Genomic DNA, 15124 nt, shown 5'->3' on the forward strand with positions numbered 1-15124 from the left:
TTGAGCTTTTGTTAGGGGGAAAAACACGATTTTTTTAAATTGACTTGCCTAAGATCCAGGACAAAGTGCTGCCTTTCAGAAATTCCCCTGGATGTCAATTCCGCCTTTGAAATCCCAGTAATGTCAGGGAAAATCTGTAACTATAGCTTTGGAGAGCCACATTCTAGCTGCCACTTCCCAATGGTCACTATTTTATAGTGCACACTATTTTCCAAATAAACTTGCCAGCTGTGACCTATGAACTGCACTGGAACAAGTTTATAGAAAGCTGCTTACCAGCTGAGTTCCTTGACGTTTCAATCGATGATCACAGAGGTTCACATTTTCAAAAAAGGTCTTAAACAAACCAAAACCTGTTTTTAAAAATTAACATTTTAAAGGAATTCTGCTATTTTCATTTAAACAAACACAGAAACATTACTCATGCAAAATAAAAGCTTTAACTTCATTAGTCTCTGAAGCTGTTTGCAATCTTCAGCCGTTATTAAGCCCCCCAAATTTTATTCTAAGATATCTGACTATTATACAGAAGGCTGAAAAACCAAAAATACTTACATACCATTCATAGTGATTTCATAAGACTCCAATTTAAGAATTTTTTCTTTAAAAAGCTGTTGCTGAACATCACTCTCGAGATCATGCTGCCCCTTTGTAAACCATTCAAAGCACATCTGTGAAAAGAGTTTACACTATGGTTCACATTCTGTTTTTAAATGATATATTTTGCATTGCTCTAAAATATCCGACATACTATGGTTTACTCCACGCACCAGAATTTGTTTGAGGATTGCTAACAATTTAAGAAAACTCTAGTATCCGTATGATTGAGAATGAACAGCAATTTTTGTCTACTCCCGATAGCCCCTCAAACATTCCTAACAGCACTTGATTTTTCTACAGATTTGTGAAACGATTTTGTTTTCCTAGTGTGTTTTGATTTTAGCCCCAGATCATCTTTAGGATACATTGTTTCCAAGTAAAATTAGTGCTACATTTATTCCAAGGACATTCAACAGCAGCATCTCACCTCTCGATCTAGTTCACAAACATCTTGGCCTGTCACAAGGCATTCCCAGATTTCCCGAGCACGATTCCATCCTAAGTAAAGCGTAGCCTCTTGGAGAAAAAATGCCAGAAATTTGAGATGTGCTTCCAAGTACTGAAAAGGAAGCAAACGCAAACTGCAATTAACATTTCTGAACAGACCTTTATGAAACGTTTTGCAAATTTGAGGTTTGAGAGATTCAAGCTCACTGCCTCAGTAAAGAGTCAAGTTGCTTCTATACAGGGCTAGCCCCAAATGATCTGGTTTGAACGTCACAAGTTTGCTTACCTCCCGATACGTGTATCGGCAATCCACTAAGGTTGCTCCTGACAGGCCCCCAGGACCTGCCACGGATGCGGCCAATCGGTGGCATGCTATTAAGCTGCTTGTCACCAGCTTCACTATTTCAAAGTTTTTCTTCAGATCCTGAATAATGCTCTTGGCAGAAGTATTGGAAAAGATGTGTTAAGCAGAGCATTACAACATGTGCAATTAGACTTTCAAGGCTCGAATATAAGTTTCCCTCGCTGCACCCCCCTGGCCATCTATTCAATCAGGGCCTCAAAAGTCTCATAATTTCTATCCTCATTCACCACAGTTTCCAGTCATGACACTAGTCGTGCAGAAAGAAGTACTAAGCACTTCTAATATATACTTCAGTTAGCACAGCACAAAATCATGCGCTTTCGTTTCCAAAGCCAAATCTGAACTTACTATGAATACTTAGCATTAAGAATGACACTAATATGACATGGCATTGTGACAGTGATTGCTTTGCTCAAAAAGGAAGTCTAAGTCTGATTTCTATGTAGCAGACCCAGGGTTTGATAGCTGTTTTTCACATCAGTTCCCTACACAACAGGTGCCATGTTAAAGGGATAAAGTTAGGAAGAGGGGAGCTAAATACAAAGAAAATTTTGGATTCAAGGATGAGACTTTAGGCCCACAGTGTCAGCCAATACGTTTCCTCTACTTAGTAGAATTTAATCAAGAATTACACAAGTAAAGTTTAATAAGGTTAAAAGGATAAAATACTGGGTAACCTTACAAATATAAAGTATTGATGAAGAGCTGAAAAACCCTAATTAAATCATAATTATCTGGATCAACAAAATAAGTAAGGCTAGGGTCTGATACAAGCTTTCCAAAGGCTAGCTTTTTAAAAAAATGTTAAGACGAGAGGGGGATACAAAGGATAAAATGGGAAATAATGGAAGATCCTGCTGATGGAGGGTGGGGTCTGACAGCCTTTATTGCGAAAAAAAGGAGAGCCAGAAGAACATCTTTAATCAGAACTAATATATCTGACCACGCCAGAGTTTACAACATGGTATGTGAACTTGTGAGTTACACCAGACCAGATATTTGGACACAATCTGAATAGTGGGAAATAGCTATTTCTGGGAGATCCTACTGCTGACAGCTCTTAAGACCACCCAAAGAAACACATCCCCCCCCCCTTTCACACATTCCCCCCTTCTTTAAAATCTAGCTTGAGAGAGTGAATTGCATGCTGTATTGAGTACATAATAGTGTTTTCTCAATTAACAGAGCCTAAAATTACAACAATTTGTATGCTAGGGCCTGCAAAAAAAATTGAGGTTAAAAAGTGGTCCTCAAATTTGTAAAGGCTGGGAACCACTGATCTATACACTGAAATAACAAACAAACATTTTCAGGTCCCAAGTATCCAAACCCTCAGTATTCAATGTTGTCTCTGAACGCATCCCATTTTTTAGATTCATTCCCTCCTGATATTTTCCCCTCCTGATCATATCAATCCACAATTTTGTCTCAAAAATTATCTTACCTTATCTTGCTTTTGGTAGGTCTGCTTAATAAATGAGCGTGTAATTTCATGGAGCTGACGTAAAGCTGGTACCACCCACACAAACTGAGGATTATTATGTTGAGATGACTATTAGGAGAAGGTACAGTAATAGATATGCTTAGTAACAATGACTGCATAAACATTCCAAGTTTTATTCCCCATTCTAGATTACTTTTGTAGTCTGTACTATAGCTATTCCTCAGTTCCACAAAATCCAGTATTTAGTTCTCTAAGTAATATATATAGATTACATTGTGAAGGACACGTGGATCTATTTGCAAATTTCATTCTTGCGGCTTCCCCACAGCAAACAGTCACTCGTTTTGGCAGAAACAAAGGCAAGATACTGGCTATGACTCTCACAAGAAGCAAACTGATACACACACTCTCCCTTTTCAAGGCGTCCTGTGAAACTTGAGAACTAATGAATGTGCCAAGCTTTGGGGGCGGGGCGCACGGAATATACATTCTGAGAGATAAGGCAAACTAACCCTCTTGATGTCTTCTATGCATTTGATGATGTAGCTTCTTTTTATTGCCTCCTTCACTGCATATGCATCACTAAGGATTGTCAAATGCTCCTCCAAGGCTTGTTGAATCAAACTACTGGGCAATGTTGGAAGATGAGCCAACTCCCAGAGAACCTCAAGAACCTACAAGGATATACACACACAGATAAATATCAACATTCATTACAGAAATTAGCCTCCATGTTAACTCTTATAAGTGGAATTTATTACTCATGCCTTTCCAGTGGTTGTCTCTACACGTGCTTCCCGACCAATACGTCCTATCAAGCTTAGCAGCTTCTGTCTCACTCTATCACTCTCAGATTCCCAACTCTACAAAAGGGGAGGGAAGGGGGGGAATGAATAAAGACAAAACAAAAAACAATTTGAGTTTCAACTGGCCCAAGCTTTGGTTATCCATATTATGATCTTTAGATCCAAACAGTCTTCAAAATATATATTTCAGTTTCTTGCTGTAGTTGCCTCACCTTCTGAATAAGGACAAAGAGATGATTGAGCTGGTCTGAGCTGAACTTGACAGCAGCTGCTGCAATAATGGTGTGGATGTTCTCTATTACAGTTGACGGCTGTCCTGACTTTAAAGAGGAGAGAAAAACAACAGTTAAAGAGACAGCTGTGAAAAAAGGTGAACTTGAAAAAATGATCATAGATGTATATTAAACAGAAATTCTGGAATCTTAGGCATTCTCACCCACTGAAAACATAGATGTTTCTGATTAAACATGCTTAGGTTCACACTGCGTATTATCAAGCAAGAATGAGGAAGACTGTAGCCCCATCTTAGAGACTGCAAGAAATACCACACTGACAACTTTGTGGTTTTACGTTCAGGTTTTGGACACAACAAAGGAAGTATTTGTATTCTGTGAAAGGTTTTATATGAAGTGTGAAGGGCAGATACCGTTTGCTAGGTGTGTCATTGAGTAAACTGATTACTAATTCAGAAGTGCTTTCTGTTTCAGGCTCTGGGTATTCTGGAAGCTAATGGAACCAGTAGAAATGCAGGCATTGTGTAACTACTACTACATAATTAAATAAAGATGAATCATTCATTCATCTCTAAGAAAAGATGGTGCTTTTGAGTACCTTGGAAGGTAAAATTTCAGAAATAAATGCTCAAGCCATGTCAGAAAGGACTCACAATCCTTCAGGAAGGCTGAATTGATTTGTTCGAAATCAAAAGAAGTTGCTGATATAGGTGCTAACAACCCTTATATGAAAGCAGATTAAAGCAGTATTTGAAATTAACATTCTAAAGGTAATGCAAATATAAAGACTGTATGGAATACTGAGCTGCTAATTTATCAACCAAACTATTGGTGCTACATATTGCAACAAGAAATATACTTGTGAATGGGCAGTGTGCAAATGTTATTTGTTCTCATATACAACTGGAGTTAACGTATGGCCAAAATCTAAAGAAATGAAGTCACCTTAAAATATTGTAGTAGTAGCTTTAGTTATAAGTATCCTATGTAATGTTGAGAGACTGAAAACACATTGAACCACAGAAGTCATCCATTTAGAATACTGGAAATTGTGTGCTTAAAAGCAGTGGACTTCACAACTTTCTACATCAACTCAACCTGCATCCCTGCTATGCTGTGGCATTGATTTGCAACTCACCTTAGTCAGTCACAACGCACCCATGTCCTAGAGTACTGGAAAGGGATAGACTACAAAGACATTCTATAATGTGTGATATTCAGACACACAGAGCCTTAAGATCTCTTTTTTTAGAACATGTCACAGGTTTGTCAGCAGAATGAGTGTGCTCAAAATAAATGATGAAGTACGTCACATTGTTGCAACAATGCCAGAAATAAAGAGCTTTGTCACCATTTTACAGACTACTGCATATTTATAAGCTTAATGCTGTGTGGATATTCTAAAGACGCCCATATCTAGTTATAAAGTAAATTGGAGTGGTGATCCTTGTGCTCATTACATTTCTGCACTCCAGAAATTTTCCAGCACAAATTTTCATGCAGAATTTTTCCATTAAATTTATGAATAACCATAAATTGAGGTATAGAGCAGGCCATAGTTTCTTATTCAGCGCACAGGAAAATTTGACATAGTTGCTTCATATAATAGTACTAAAATTAATCAGTGAGGAGGCAGGGAAGGGAGAGAACATGCAGCCTTTAACACTTTTGTGAAATTTGAATGAACATCATTTCTGCAAAAAAGAAAAGTGATAGAAGTGCCCTTGAAGATAAATGAATTACTAGAGCTCTGTTTATCAAAGTGCAATAACTAAGTTAAGTAACCAAATAATGTAATGGTGCGTGGGAGGATGGATGGACTGAATAAAATGTACAGATATGCAAAGGTATGTGGGTGTCGAAGAAATTTAGCAAAGCAATTAAAAAAACTAGCAGTTCTAAACTAGGACAAAAAATAATAATCATACATCTCTCAATGTTTTCTCTTTCACACAGAATTTGAAGAGAGATACAACTAGAAACAAAAGAGATGAAACTAGAAGCGTAAGATTCTATCTTAGTTAAATTTTTTGCAGGGCCTCAGCAAATGTGATCACCATACTGTTTGCTTTCTTGCTCATAAAGCATCAGAGTGTGGTTGTCACACATCTTCTTGGAAACTTGCGTAAGGCAGATTACTGGTCAGCAGGACATGAACCAAGGTATGTCTTATGAGGTTTGGGAAAGTCACAACACAAGATAAAGATGTCAGGACTTAATATGGTGATAGGAAAGTACTGAGAAGCATGCATTGAAACAAACTCTGCTCTCTGCTTGTGGCATATTTATGTGATTGAAAATAAAATAAAATAAAAAATGATTCACTGAGGTGAAACTTCCCTTGGGCAAGTTGTTTAACAAGATGACCTACTGGACTCCTTCCAATTCTAGGATTGATGCATCTATTTAGCATCCACGAACACAACTTCCTGCCATGAGTCCTAATTCTGTAGAATAACACATACTCCATCTCCATGGATATCTATCGTATGATCAGTCACACTATTATTATCTGCTAAATTTGGATAGGTTTGGGATCTTTATACATGCACCTGAAAAAGACATTCCACAAATGCTGTCAAAAGAATTTCAAACTCTGAGTCATACTGCTGCACATCCTCACCTGTATTCTCCATATTTTTGTCAGCTCATCTAATGATAACTTGCTGCCCAGGAGTTCAATAATTCCTTTTATACGATCACAATATTGTGCTTGGTCTATGTTACCTAGTGAAAGAAACAGGACAGTGAGCCTAACCAGAAGGAATGCCTTAATCAAGTTTTTGATATGGTAATAACAAAATATATACTCCTTCAAAACAACTAAGAAGAGGTTCAGTAACGTGAAGATCTGTTTTCTAACAACCCTTTCCATCTCATTCACTACACAACTAAGAACCTTAATATTATTAAAAATGCCCTTTCTTCCCCAATGGCTTGGTGCTGGTAGCACCCAAGATACTTCTAAAAATACCAGACAATTTGAAAGACTCATTAAAATATGAACTTTTACCAGGAATATCTACACCAAAATATTCAGATACATGAATGGTTCAGACAAAGTGCTGTGTTTTAGCATTATGAGTCTTAGCTCATATACTTTATTCTCGTACTGTGGTGTGGCTGCAAAAAGTACACAATTTTAGCATCCATCAGTTTTTTTAATCATCCAAAGCCAAACAACACTTCATCTTAACAATGGTTAATTGAAACAAGCCAAGTTTCTAAACTATGGTTTGTGTCAATCGACCACTGTTAAGATAAACCACAGTTTGCCTGGGTTTGGACAACATTCTGAATTTATTTTAATCATGTAAGTAGAAGCTTCACATCATTTCCTTGCAGCCAACCTGGAGGAAGAGGAGTGAGGCAGCATGCAAGTACAAGGCTCACTTTCATTAACACCAAACATAGTTTAGCACACCTTCTGACTGCAACCACAATATCAACTTTCTTTCTGTTCAGAAATGCAGCAGGATATGAAAAACTTACCTTCTAATGCAATTGAAAGAACAGAGTTTTCTACTAGCCAGTTTAATAACCGATCTGTATCTATTGCGTTCTTTACTGATTTGGATACAGTGCTGTCTTCAATAAGTTTTGTTACCTAAAAATTAACACAGTGTCACTCAGAGGATTTGTAACAACTAGATATATCAATAGCCAAAGTTAGTTGCTGTATGTATGGGTGGTTCTTGGGAAGGCTGTAAATATGTGTCTTCACTGTGAAGGTTTGCAAGGCCTGAAACACTAAATACTTGGAAGATCCAGGGAATAAGCAAAACTATATCCTATTTTTCATGACTGCACTGAGCAGTGCCCAGCTCTGTAAAATCATTAATATTTCAATGGCCTCATGAAAAGTTTATTAGGCCTTTTAAATGCACACTAACACCATATATTTGCCACTTATTCCATAAGTGAACTTCAAATGGATTTATAGCCATGGATAGAATCTAAGAATCTTTTGATTCCTCCTATGCCTCTGAATTTTCTCTTTGAAAGCTTTATGATCCAAATCAGCAATGGTTATCATTAAGTTGCTACGGTTAATGAGCTAGAGAACTAGCCTTTAACTACTGGATCAGGACCCATTCATGGGCTGCAGCCTGATCCATGGTGGCTCGCAAGAGGAGCACCACCACCATGCACATATATGGTAAAAGATCAATAAAATGGTCGCCAAATGAGTGTTTGGGATAAAAGTGTGTCCTAGATCTGCGAAAGTTGAAAATACCCGATTGTGAATGTCAATCTAATCAGTTGAAGATTTTAGCATAGCAAACTTACTTCTTTGAGAGAGTTCATTTTTGCACTGAAGTGTGGCGATTTCAGCATACGCAACAGGATATCTAAGCGCAGGTCATCTACTACTGTTACCAAGTCAGGTTGGAATCGCATGCAAAGGAGCTTGATGGCAGACAAGAGTTCAGGGATACTGACCAGCCTCTGCGAAACATAAGAATTATGAGCGCTTTTTAGAGATCTCAGTGATGAATTCAAGTGGCAAGGAAGATACCACCTAAGTTCAGGCAGCCTTTAAAACTGTACGGGTAGGGCTGCCATATTTCAAAAGGTGAAAATCCAGACACAAAAGTTGTTGAGCATTTTTCTGGCAAAAGTTATTAAGCTTTTTTTAGTTTTGTTTGTCTATAAAACAAGCTTTGAAAAAGCAATAGCTATACAAGTTTTGAACCTCCTATAACAAAGAGTGCTGATTTGCAACTATTGTGGATGTAGACCAGGCATAGGCAAACTTGGCCCTCCAGATGTTTTCGGACTACAACTCCGATCATCCCTAACTAACAGGACCAGTGGTCAGGGATGATGGGAGTTGTAGCCCAAAACATCTGGAGGGCCGAGTTTGCCTATGCCTGATGTAGACTGCTACACGGAAGCAACCATTCTAGCAGGGCCACGCCACCAGCTCCACTAAAAGACTTGCTTTATCGGGCTCTTTCTGTCCCTGAACAATTCTATTCCATGCTGTCATTATAGAAATTACTATTTATTTGTTTTTTAAATGGGTATCCTGAGTTTCCTCTTCCTTCCCAAGCCCTTCTTTCTTGTGCATCATGTGTTTTAGACTGTAAGTCTGTAGGCAGGCACTTTCCTGTATTAACTGACTCCATGTAAGTTACCCGGCTGAAGAGCTAGGTAAACATGTTCTAAATAAATCATAAATATAGAACAAATTACTTTATAAAGGAAAGTGTGTACTAAGCACACTGCAGCTGACAGCATTAATGGCTAAATCTTCTAATGCTGATTATTTGTCAAGTGTCATTACAAGTGTTTCACCAAGCATTAGTTAAGTACACACATGCTTTTAAGCATGGGAGCAGCAGCATTAGCTAACAGAATGTCAGTTTTACACTTTCAAATTGCAGTTCAAGTTGTAGGTCATATCTGAAAAATCAGGTTTTACCTTGTCTTTCAGGTCCTTCTCTTCAACATTCTGTACATATTTAATCATATTGTGAATTACTGGATCCAGCATGGGCTGTAAAACAAGAAACAGGCATTCTGTATGGGCTTTCTTGAAATGGAAAACTTTTATTCCTGCACCCTTCTGAAGATCAGGGAAGTTTCCCCAAGTGGGATTTAATGTGGTGCAGAAAACAAAAATTGCAACCACTCTCCCCTGAGCAAAAGTATATTCCACTCATGCTCAGAACATAAGCCTTACGCTAGTGTTCCATTATTTGACACAAACTATGTACAATTAAAATAGATGTAAGCCAATTTGATGTGAGTATATTTGAAGTAAGGAAGCAAACAAATTGATTATAAAGTGTTGTATCTACTGCTTGCCTGAGTGGAAACTGCTCACTCAACCAATCTTTTCACCCCCGCCCCTGTAGACCCCTGAACAACATCTCTGGAGGGCTTTCCTATGGGCAACTCTCCCCAAAATGGGCAAAGGAAGCAAGGTTTTTGTGTCCAGTTTCAGACAACATTCCCCTTCCAGGTAAACAGCCCGTGCTGTTCAATGAAGTCCTCCAGAAAGGCTTTTTAAGTGTCTGTAGGGAGGAGGAGAAAGATCAGTTGCACAAGCAACCTTCACATGTGACTGTTCGATACTTCCCAATGTAAAAATAAATACAAATCTATATTGGGGTGGGCAAATGTTAGATTAGGACCTACTGACTGATCTCTGGGTGGGTTAAAGTAGAACAAGGATTTCCAACTCCCAATTGTTTAACAATGGAAGCAAAATGAATACCCCCCCCTTCAACTGCTGGAGGAGTGGACTTTTATGTGGAAGGCCTGCAAACTGAGTTTGGTTCTGTCACTAAAAACAAATTCCCAGGTTCAGAATTATTTAATTCTAAGTGTACAAATTGGATCTCACAGTCCGCCCACCTCCAATCTGTCCTATAAAGGTATCTCGCAGATTATCTAGAGTTATCCCAAACTGACTGTTGTTTTTAACAATAATAGCATCAATGTTAATGTGAGCATCATTTGATGTTATTATATTATTATAATATTATGAGTTTCAAAACAAGTATTTTGCAGATTCATTACCTGAAAAACAAACATAAGGCATAGGGCAATGAACCACAGTTGTTTCACTTTTTTTAAAAAAAAAGCTCAGAGCAAGTTACTAATTGTACATAATTTTAAAGAGAAAGTTACCTGTACTACCGAAGAATTGAGATACTCTGCGCAAACCCCCAAAGGCTGAACTAAAGAAGATACTGCCTAGAAGAAAGAGAAAGCATTTAAGAACATACACAGAACAGACCCGAGGCAAATACCACAAGAAGGGACCAAACTGGTCCCTAGCATATGAGACTAAGACAAGAGAATGGTATTTGATAAAGCAGACAGATGAACATGGCTAGTATAGTTTTGCTTGACGACAGCAGCAGCAAATACAGCCTAAAGGTAATGCAATGAAGCACACCAATTCACACTACAGTTTTACAAGTTGTGTTTGCTTCACCCAGCACATCTTGAGACTAAAATATTACTTCAGTTCCACAACTGCAGAAAATTCATAAGTATTGAACAAGAGCCATCTACTGTGAAAGATTCATAAAACAAAGGGAAATGATCTGGATTTTAACTTACCCCAAGTTCAATATCTTCTGAATGAAGTTTAGACTGAATTGCAGAAAATCCACCTAATTCTGCAAACTAAATAAGTATACAAACAACACCGTCAAAGACATGAACTATATAAATAAAAGTAGTGTGACAGGTCTCAGAAACAGGCATGAATAGATGAGCATTTCCTTCAGTTGTCCACTACAGGAAACCGTATCAGTAAGGTATGCTGAGTCTAAGGATTTTACTATTTCAGTAATGGAGGTAAAGGTACAACAATTCTCATAGGAGGATAGGAAAACTACTAGTGCAGTTCTCTCTGTCAAAGACTCATATTTTTCTGAAGTTCACCTAGAACACTCAGTTCAATGGCATTTCACAGGTAAATTGACGACAAATCCCTTTAAGAGGTAAAACTATTTTTTCATATGCATCATACATTTCTTCTTACTCTATTACAGCTCCAGATAAATGATGAAAACTGACACATTAACATTTTGCAAGAATAATGCTGCATACATGCACATGTGCGCACACACATATAAAATGAGCCTTGGAAGCCTCTCCACAGAACTCTAGCCTCTCCCTCATATTTGGTGCTAAAAATACTCATCCTGCTGACAAAAACATTCACCTCTCCCATTGTACAAGTGATATCCGCTCTTCATTTCCCTTCAAATACTTCCCATTCCCTTCAGTTATCACTATAAATTCATCCACTGGATATCATTTAAAAATACATGCCTATATATGATCCTCATCCTTCCAGTGCTAACATCCTTCACTGACGGAAGTCCTCTTGCTTTAAATTACAACCCATTCATTCTCTTTTGTGATCTCCCTGAATATAGACATGGTGCTAACTCTTCCACTTCAAATCCTTCCTCAAATGTATCTTATTTTCCCCGTATGTCTTTTGACCAACACTTTTACCCTTATTTCCAACTTAATCTCAGCTTAAATATTTTTAACTGTATTGCTTCACAGTCATTCTTCTCACCCTCTTTTCGTCCCCCACCCCACCCCAGGAACTGGTTTTATTTTTGTTTAATGAGAGTCTTTATAGTGCCCTATATGTGCAGATGGTTCAGAATAAATAATGCTTTATCATTTACTTACCCTATTCACTAAGTCCACTAGCCATCCATGTGGTTCCTAGCCAACAGAGATGTTAACAAATTAGTAGCATTTCCCCCACAAGGATACTTTGTAAAATAATTGTGTTTTAATTGTGTGTTTCATTTAGAGCTCTAGATTACTACATGCATGACTGGTCACTGCAAATACAACACATGCACTGCCTGCCGACAACTGCTCAGATAAGGCACATAACATTTCTGGATGAGATGGTTAGCACTATCCACTTCCCAAACATTGCCTAACCTATTATAATGTATTATGGTTTATGAGACTATGATTCTATGGCAAGATTAGGATATGGAGTCGGTGACACAGAATCAGTTATATTTATAATCCATAATGGAGAAGAAGGGTTTTTTATTTTTTAAGGAATGAAATTAGAAGCAATATTTTGGCACCAATAAGCTCAATGCTGCAAAAGTGTCTAAAAAGTCTCATGACCGAATTTTTATTTATCCATTTATCACTTCCTTATATCACTTCCTTAGCCACTATTCAGATCTAAAAGGACTGGAAATTATCACACCCATACGACAGTCTAAACCACAGCTACAGTGTGGTCACCACTAAGATCTAGAAGAGAGCACTGTGGTTGGAGTGGTAATTAAACCCTTATTATAGTCAAAGTAGCAGAAATAATAGCAAACCAAAGGCTACTGTCAATGAGACAGATTGATAAATTGTTAGATATGGGAAAGGGGGTGGGGAGGAAATGGCAATGTTTATTTCAAGTGACACATATATTGCACTAAAACACAACTTAAATTCTGTCTGACTTCTAGTAAGAGACCTGAAGTGTACACATTTACCTTCTGGAAAGTAGATATGGGTGAGACAGCATACATATTGCCCTCTCCAAATACTTCTGCCCAGTTCCTTTGGCATACTTTCATTCGGTTCTTGAAGTGGTACTCATTATCAGGATTAAGAGCCTAAAGTGAAAGGTGTGACAAGAAAGCAGACATATAGGATTAGCAATTTTCCAATGTAAAACACATTTGGATCAAGTGGCTTTTCATAAGGTTTTCCTTCCTAGGAAAGAAAAGTGTTTGAACATCAAGAAGTACATACACTTTTGCAGAAGCAGGACCAGAACTTCAGAGTGAAGAAATAGAAGACATAGTTTTAGTATCTGAAAACCAATTTTCTTTGACAAAAGACTGGGTGGCTATTGGAGCCTAGACTGGCGAAATTCATTGCTTCAGATTTTGTTTATGTAGATATTAACATGGATGCTTAACTTTGGCTTTTAAAATGAAAAGTGAAATATTGTGAGTGAAACCTCAAAAAGCAGCCCTATACCAGGTTAGAATGTTTGCTCATCCACTCTAGTATGGTCTATTCTGACAAGCACCAGCTCTTCAGGGTCCCAGACAGAGGGAAATCTTTCCCATTGCCTACCATCTGATCCTTCTAACTGAAGATGCCAGAAATTGAACCTGGGATCTTGAGATTGCAGACTATGTGCTCTACCACTGAGATATGGTCACTCCCTCTTCACATTTCTTAAAAACAGTAAATTGACAAGTTTAAAGTCATTGCAGACAGTGGAATACCAAGTGTCAAAGCGAAGTACGAACATACATCTTGCTAAGTAATTAATTACATTCTCTATAGTTTAGAACCTAAGTGGTTTGAATTTCCAAATATACAGGAAAGCCAAGGTTTGGAGCAGATCTTGGAAAATGACACAACAGCCATAACTTTGGTTTGTAAGTTCAGACATGGCAAACCAGAATAGTACAAGCCATGGTTCAAAAAACCAATTCAAATTAGGTTTCTTATTCTGATTCAATGGGTGATATCAATTCAGTATGTCTTGTCAATTCAAACATCACACTAAGTCATAGTTAAAAGCTTCCTTAATCATGATTTGGCGGAATGTATTGAGTATGCAAATATAACCAGGAAATGTATTTTCTAGATTTTAAATTTTAATAAGTCATGTGTTTAGGATGAACAGATATTCAGTTGTAAGATTTTCATGCTGAATAGCCTTGAGATCAAGTAACTGCAATACCATTGTGAGTACAGCGAGAAGACCAACAGGGATAGGATCTTGCTTTATCCTCTCTGCAGCCAGATCTACTAGTAGCATCAACATGTTGTAGATTCCCTCATGGATTTCGGTACCCCATTTATGAACAGCGCTCGATGTCAACAGCTGCAAAGGAGCACAGTATGTGTTAAAATGCTGACATGGATCTACAAGGGGGAAGAGAGTACCTTTTTGCTAGCCTTGAAATGCTTTTGGAGCTATCTATTTAGCAACAAACAACTTCTGAAGGCAGATTTTAAACCTGGAAAGAACAGCCGGCATCTACCTTAGCTCCCCATCCCAGTTTTAAGAAGATTCCATTTTTAGGCATAGAATATTTAGAGAACACAATATCTTCAATACATTCCAAGACCAGAGGTGGCTAGGAGAACATCTTCACTTGGCATAACCTCACTAATCCACTTAAAAAACCCCCAAACAAAGTCCTGTCCTTATTTCTACAAACGTTTCTCAATAGCCCCGTTCTCCTGTCCCCATTTGCTGTCCCAATAAAAAATGACCTATTTTGTAGAACACCACAAAATTGCTGCAACATGCAAAAGAAAAATCAAATGCAGCTCTCAAATCTGCAAATTTGAAGTGGAATAGCACAATAGTATTTGTCAACCATGTCCATTATTATAACTTGCCCTCTTCCTCCTTACTTGCTACAGTATCAGAATGTAGCAAGCTGCCACTTTATGAGTTCTATACCGCCTACTCTCCTATCTACAGCACTAGATAGAATCCACTGTAATTTTCTCTTACACCTACCTTTTTAAATGCTTCAGGCATACATCTGTCCATAAACCTTCTGCAGTTTTCATCAGAATCCGAAAGCCCTTATTTAACAGAGGAAAAAAGGAGGTTAGGATCCTGCAAAGTTTTGCAAGCTACGGACTGAAGCTCACAGGGCTACCCAAACAAGATTTTTGTTGGTTCACACAAACACCACTAAAGGTAAAGGTAAAGGTACCCCTGCCCGTACGGGCCAGT

At 37.9% G+C, this 15124-nt stretch overlaps 1 protein-coding gene across 2 annotated transcripts in view; it reads right to left on the minus strand.

The window, feature by feature from the left end:
* Positions 1-15124, minus strand: part of USP24 (ubiquitin specific peptidase 24) — a 74211-nt gene that overhangs the window by 42349 nt on the left and 16738 nt on the right. For both annotated transcript variants that reach the window (XM_083742730.1, XM_083742731.1), the window contains exons 3-20: positions 14903-14970; positions 14111-14254; positions 12900-13022; positions 12070-12105; positions 10975-11040; positions 10537-10602; positions 9323-9397; positions 8185-8343; positions 7387-7501; positions 6518-6621; positions 3874-3981; positions 3623-3718; positions 3368-3529; positions 2856-2963; positions 1334-1483; positions 1028-1159; positions 560-671; positions 277-353 (exon numbers count right to left, since the gene is read on the minus strand). In XM_083742730.1, coding sequence (XP_083598856.1) covers positions 277-353; positions 560-671; positions 1028-1159; positions 1334-1483; positions 2856-2963; positions 3368-3529; positions 3623-3718; positions 3874-3981; positions 6518-6621; positions 7387-7501; positions 8185-8343; positions 9323-9397; positions 10537-10602; positions 10975-11040; positions 12070-12105; positions 12900-13022; positions 14111-14254; positions 14903-14970 — 1901 coding nt within the window. The remainder of the gene's footprint in view (positions 1-276; positions 354-559; positions 672-1027; positions 1160-1333; positions 1484-2855; positions 2964-3367; positions 3530-3622; positions 3719-3873; positions 3982-6517; positions 6622-7386; positions 7502-8184; positions 8344-9322; positions 9398-10536; positions 10603-10974; positions 11041-12069; positions 12106-12899; positions 13023-14110; positions 14255-14902; positions 14971-15124) is intronic.

This window comes from Podarcis gaigeae (genome assembly GCF_964106915.1).
Source record: "Podarcis gaigeae genome assembly, chromosome: 6".
Lineage (NCBI taxonomy): Eukaryota > Metazoa > Chordata > Lepidosauria > Squamata > Lacertidae > Podarcis > Podarcis gaigeae.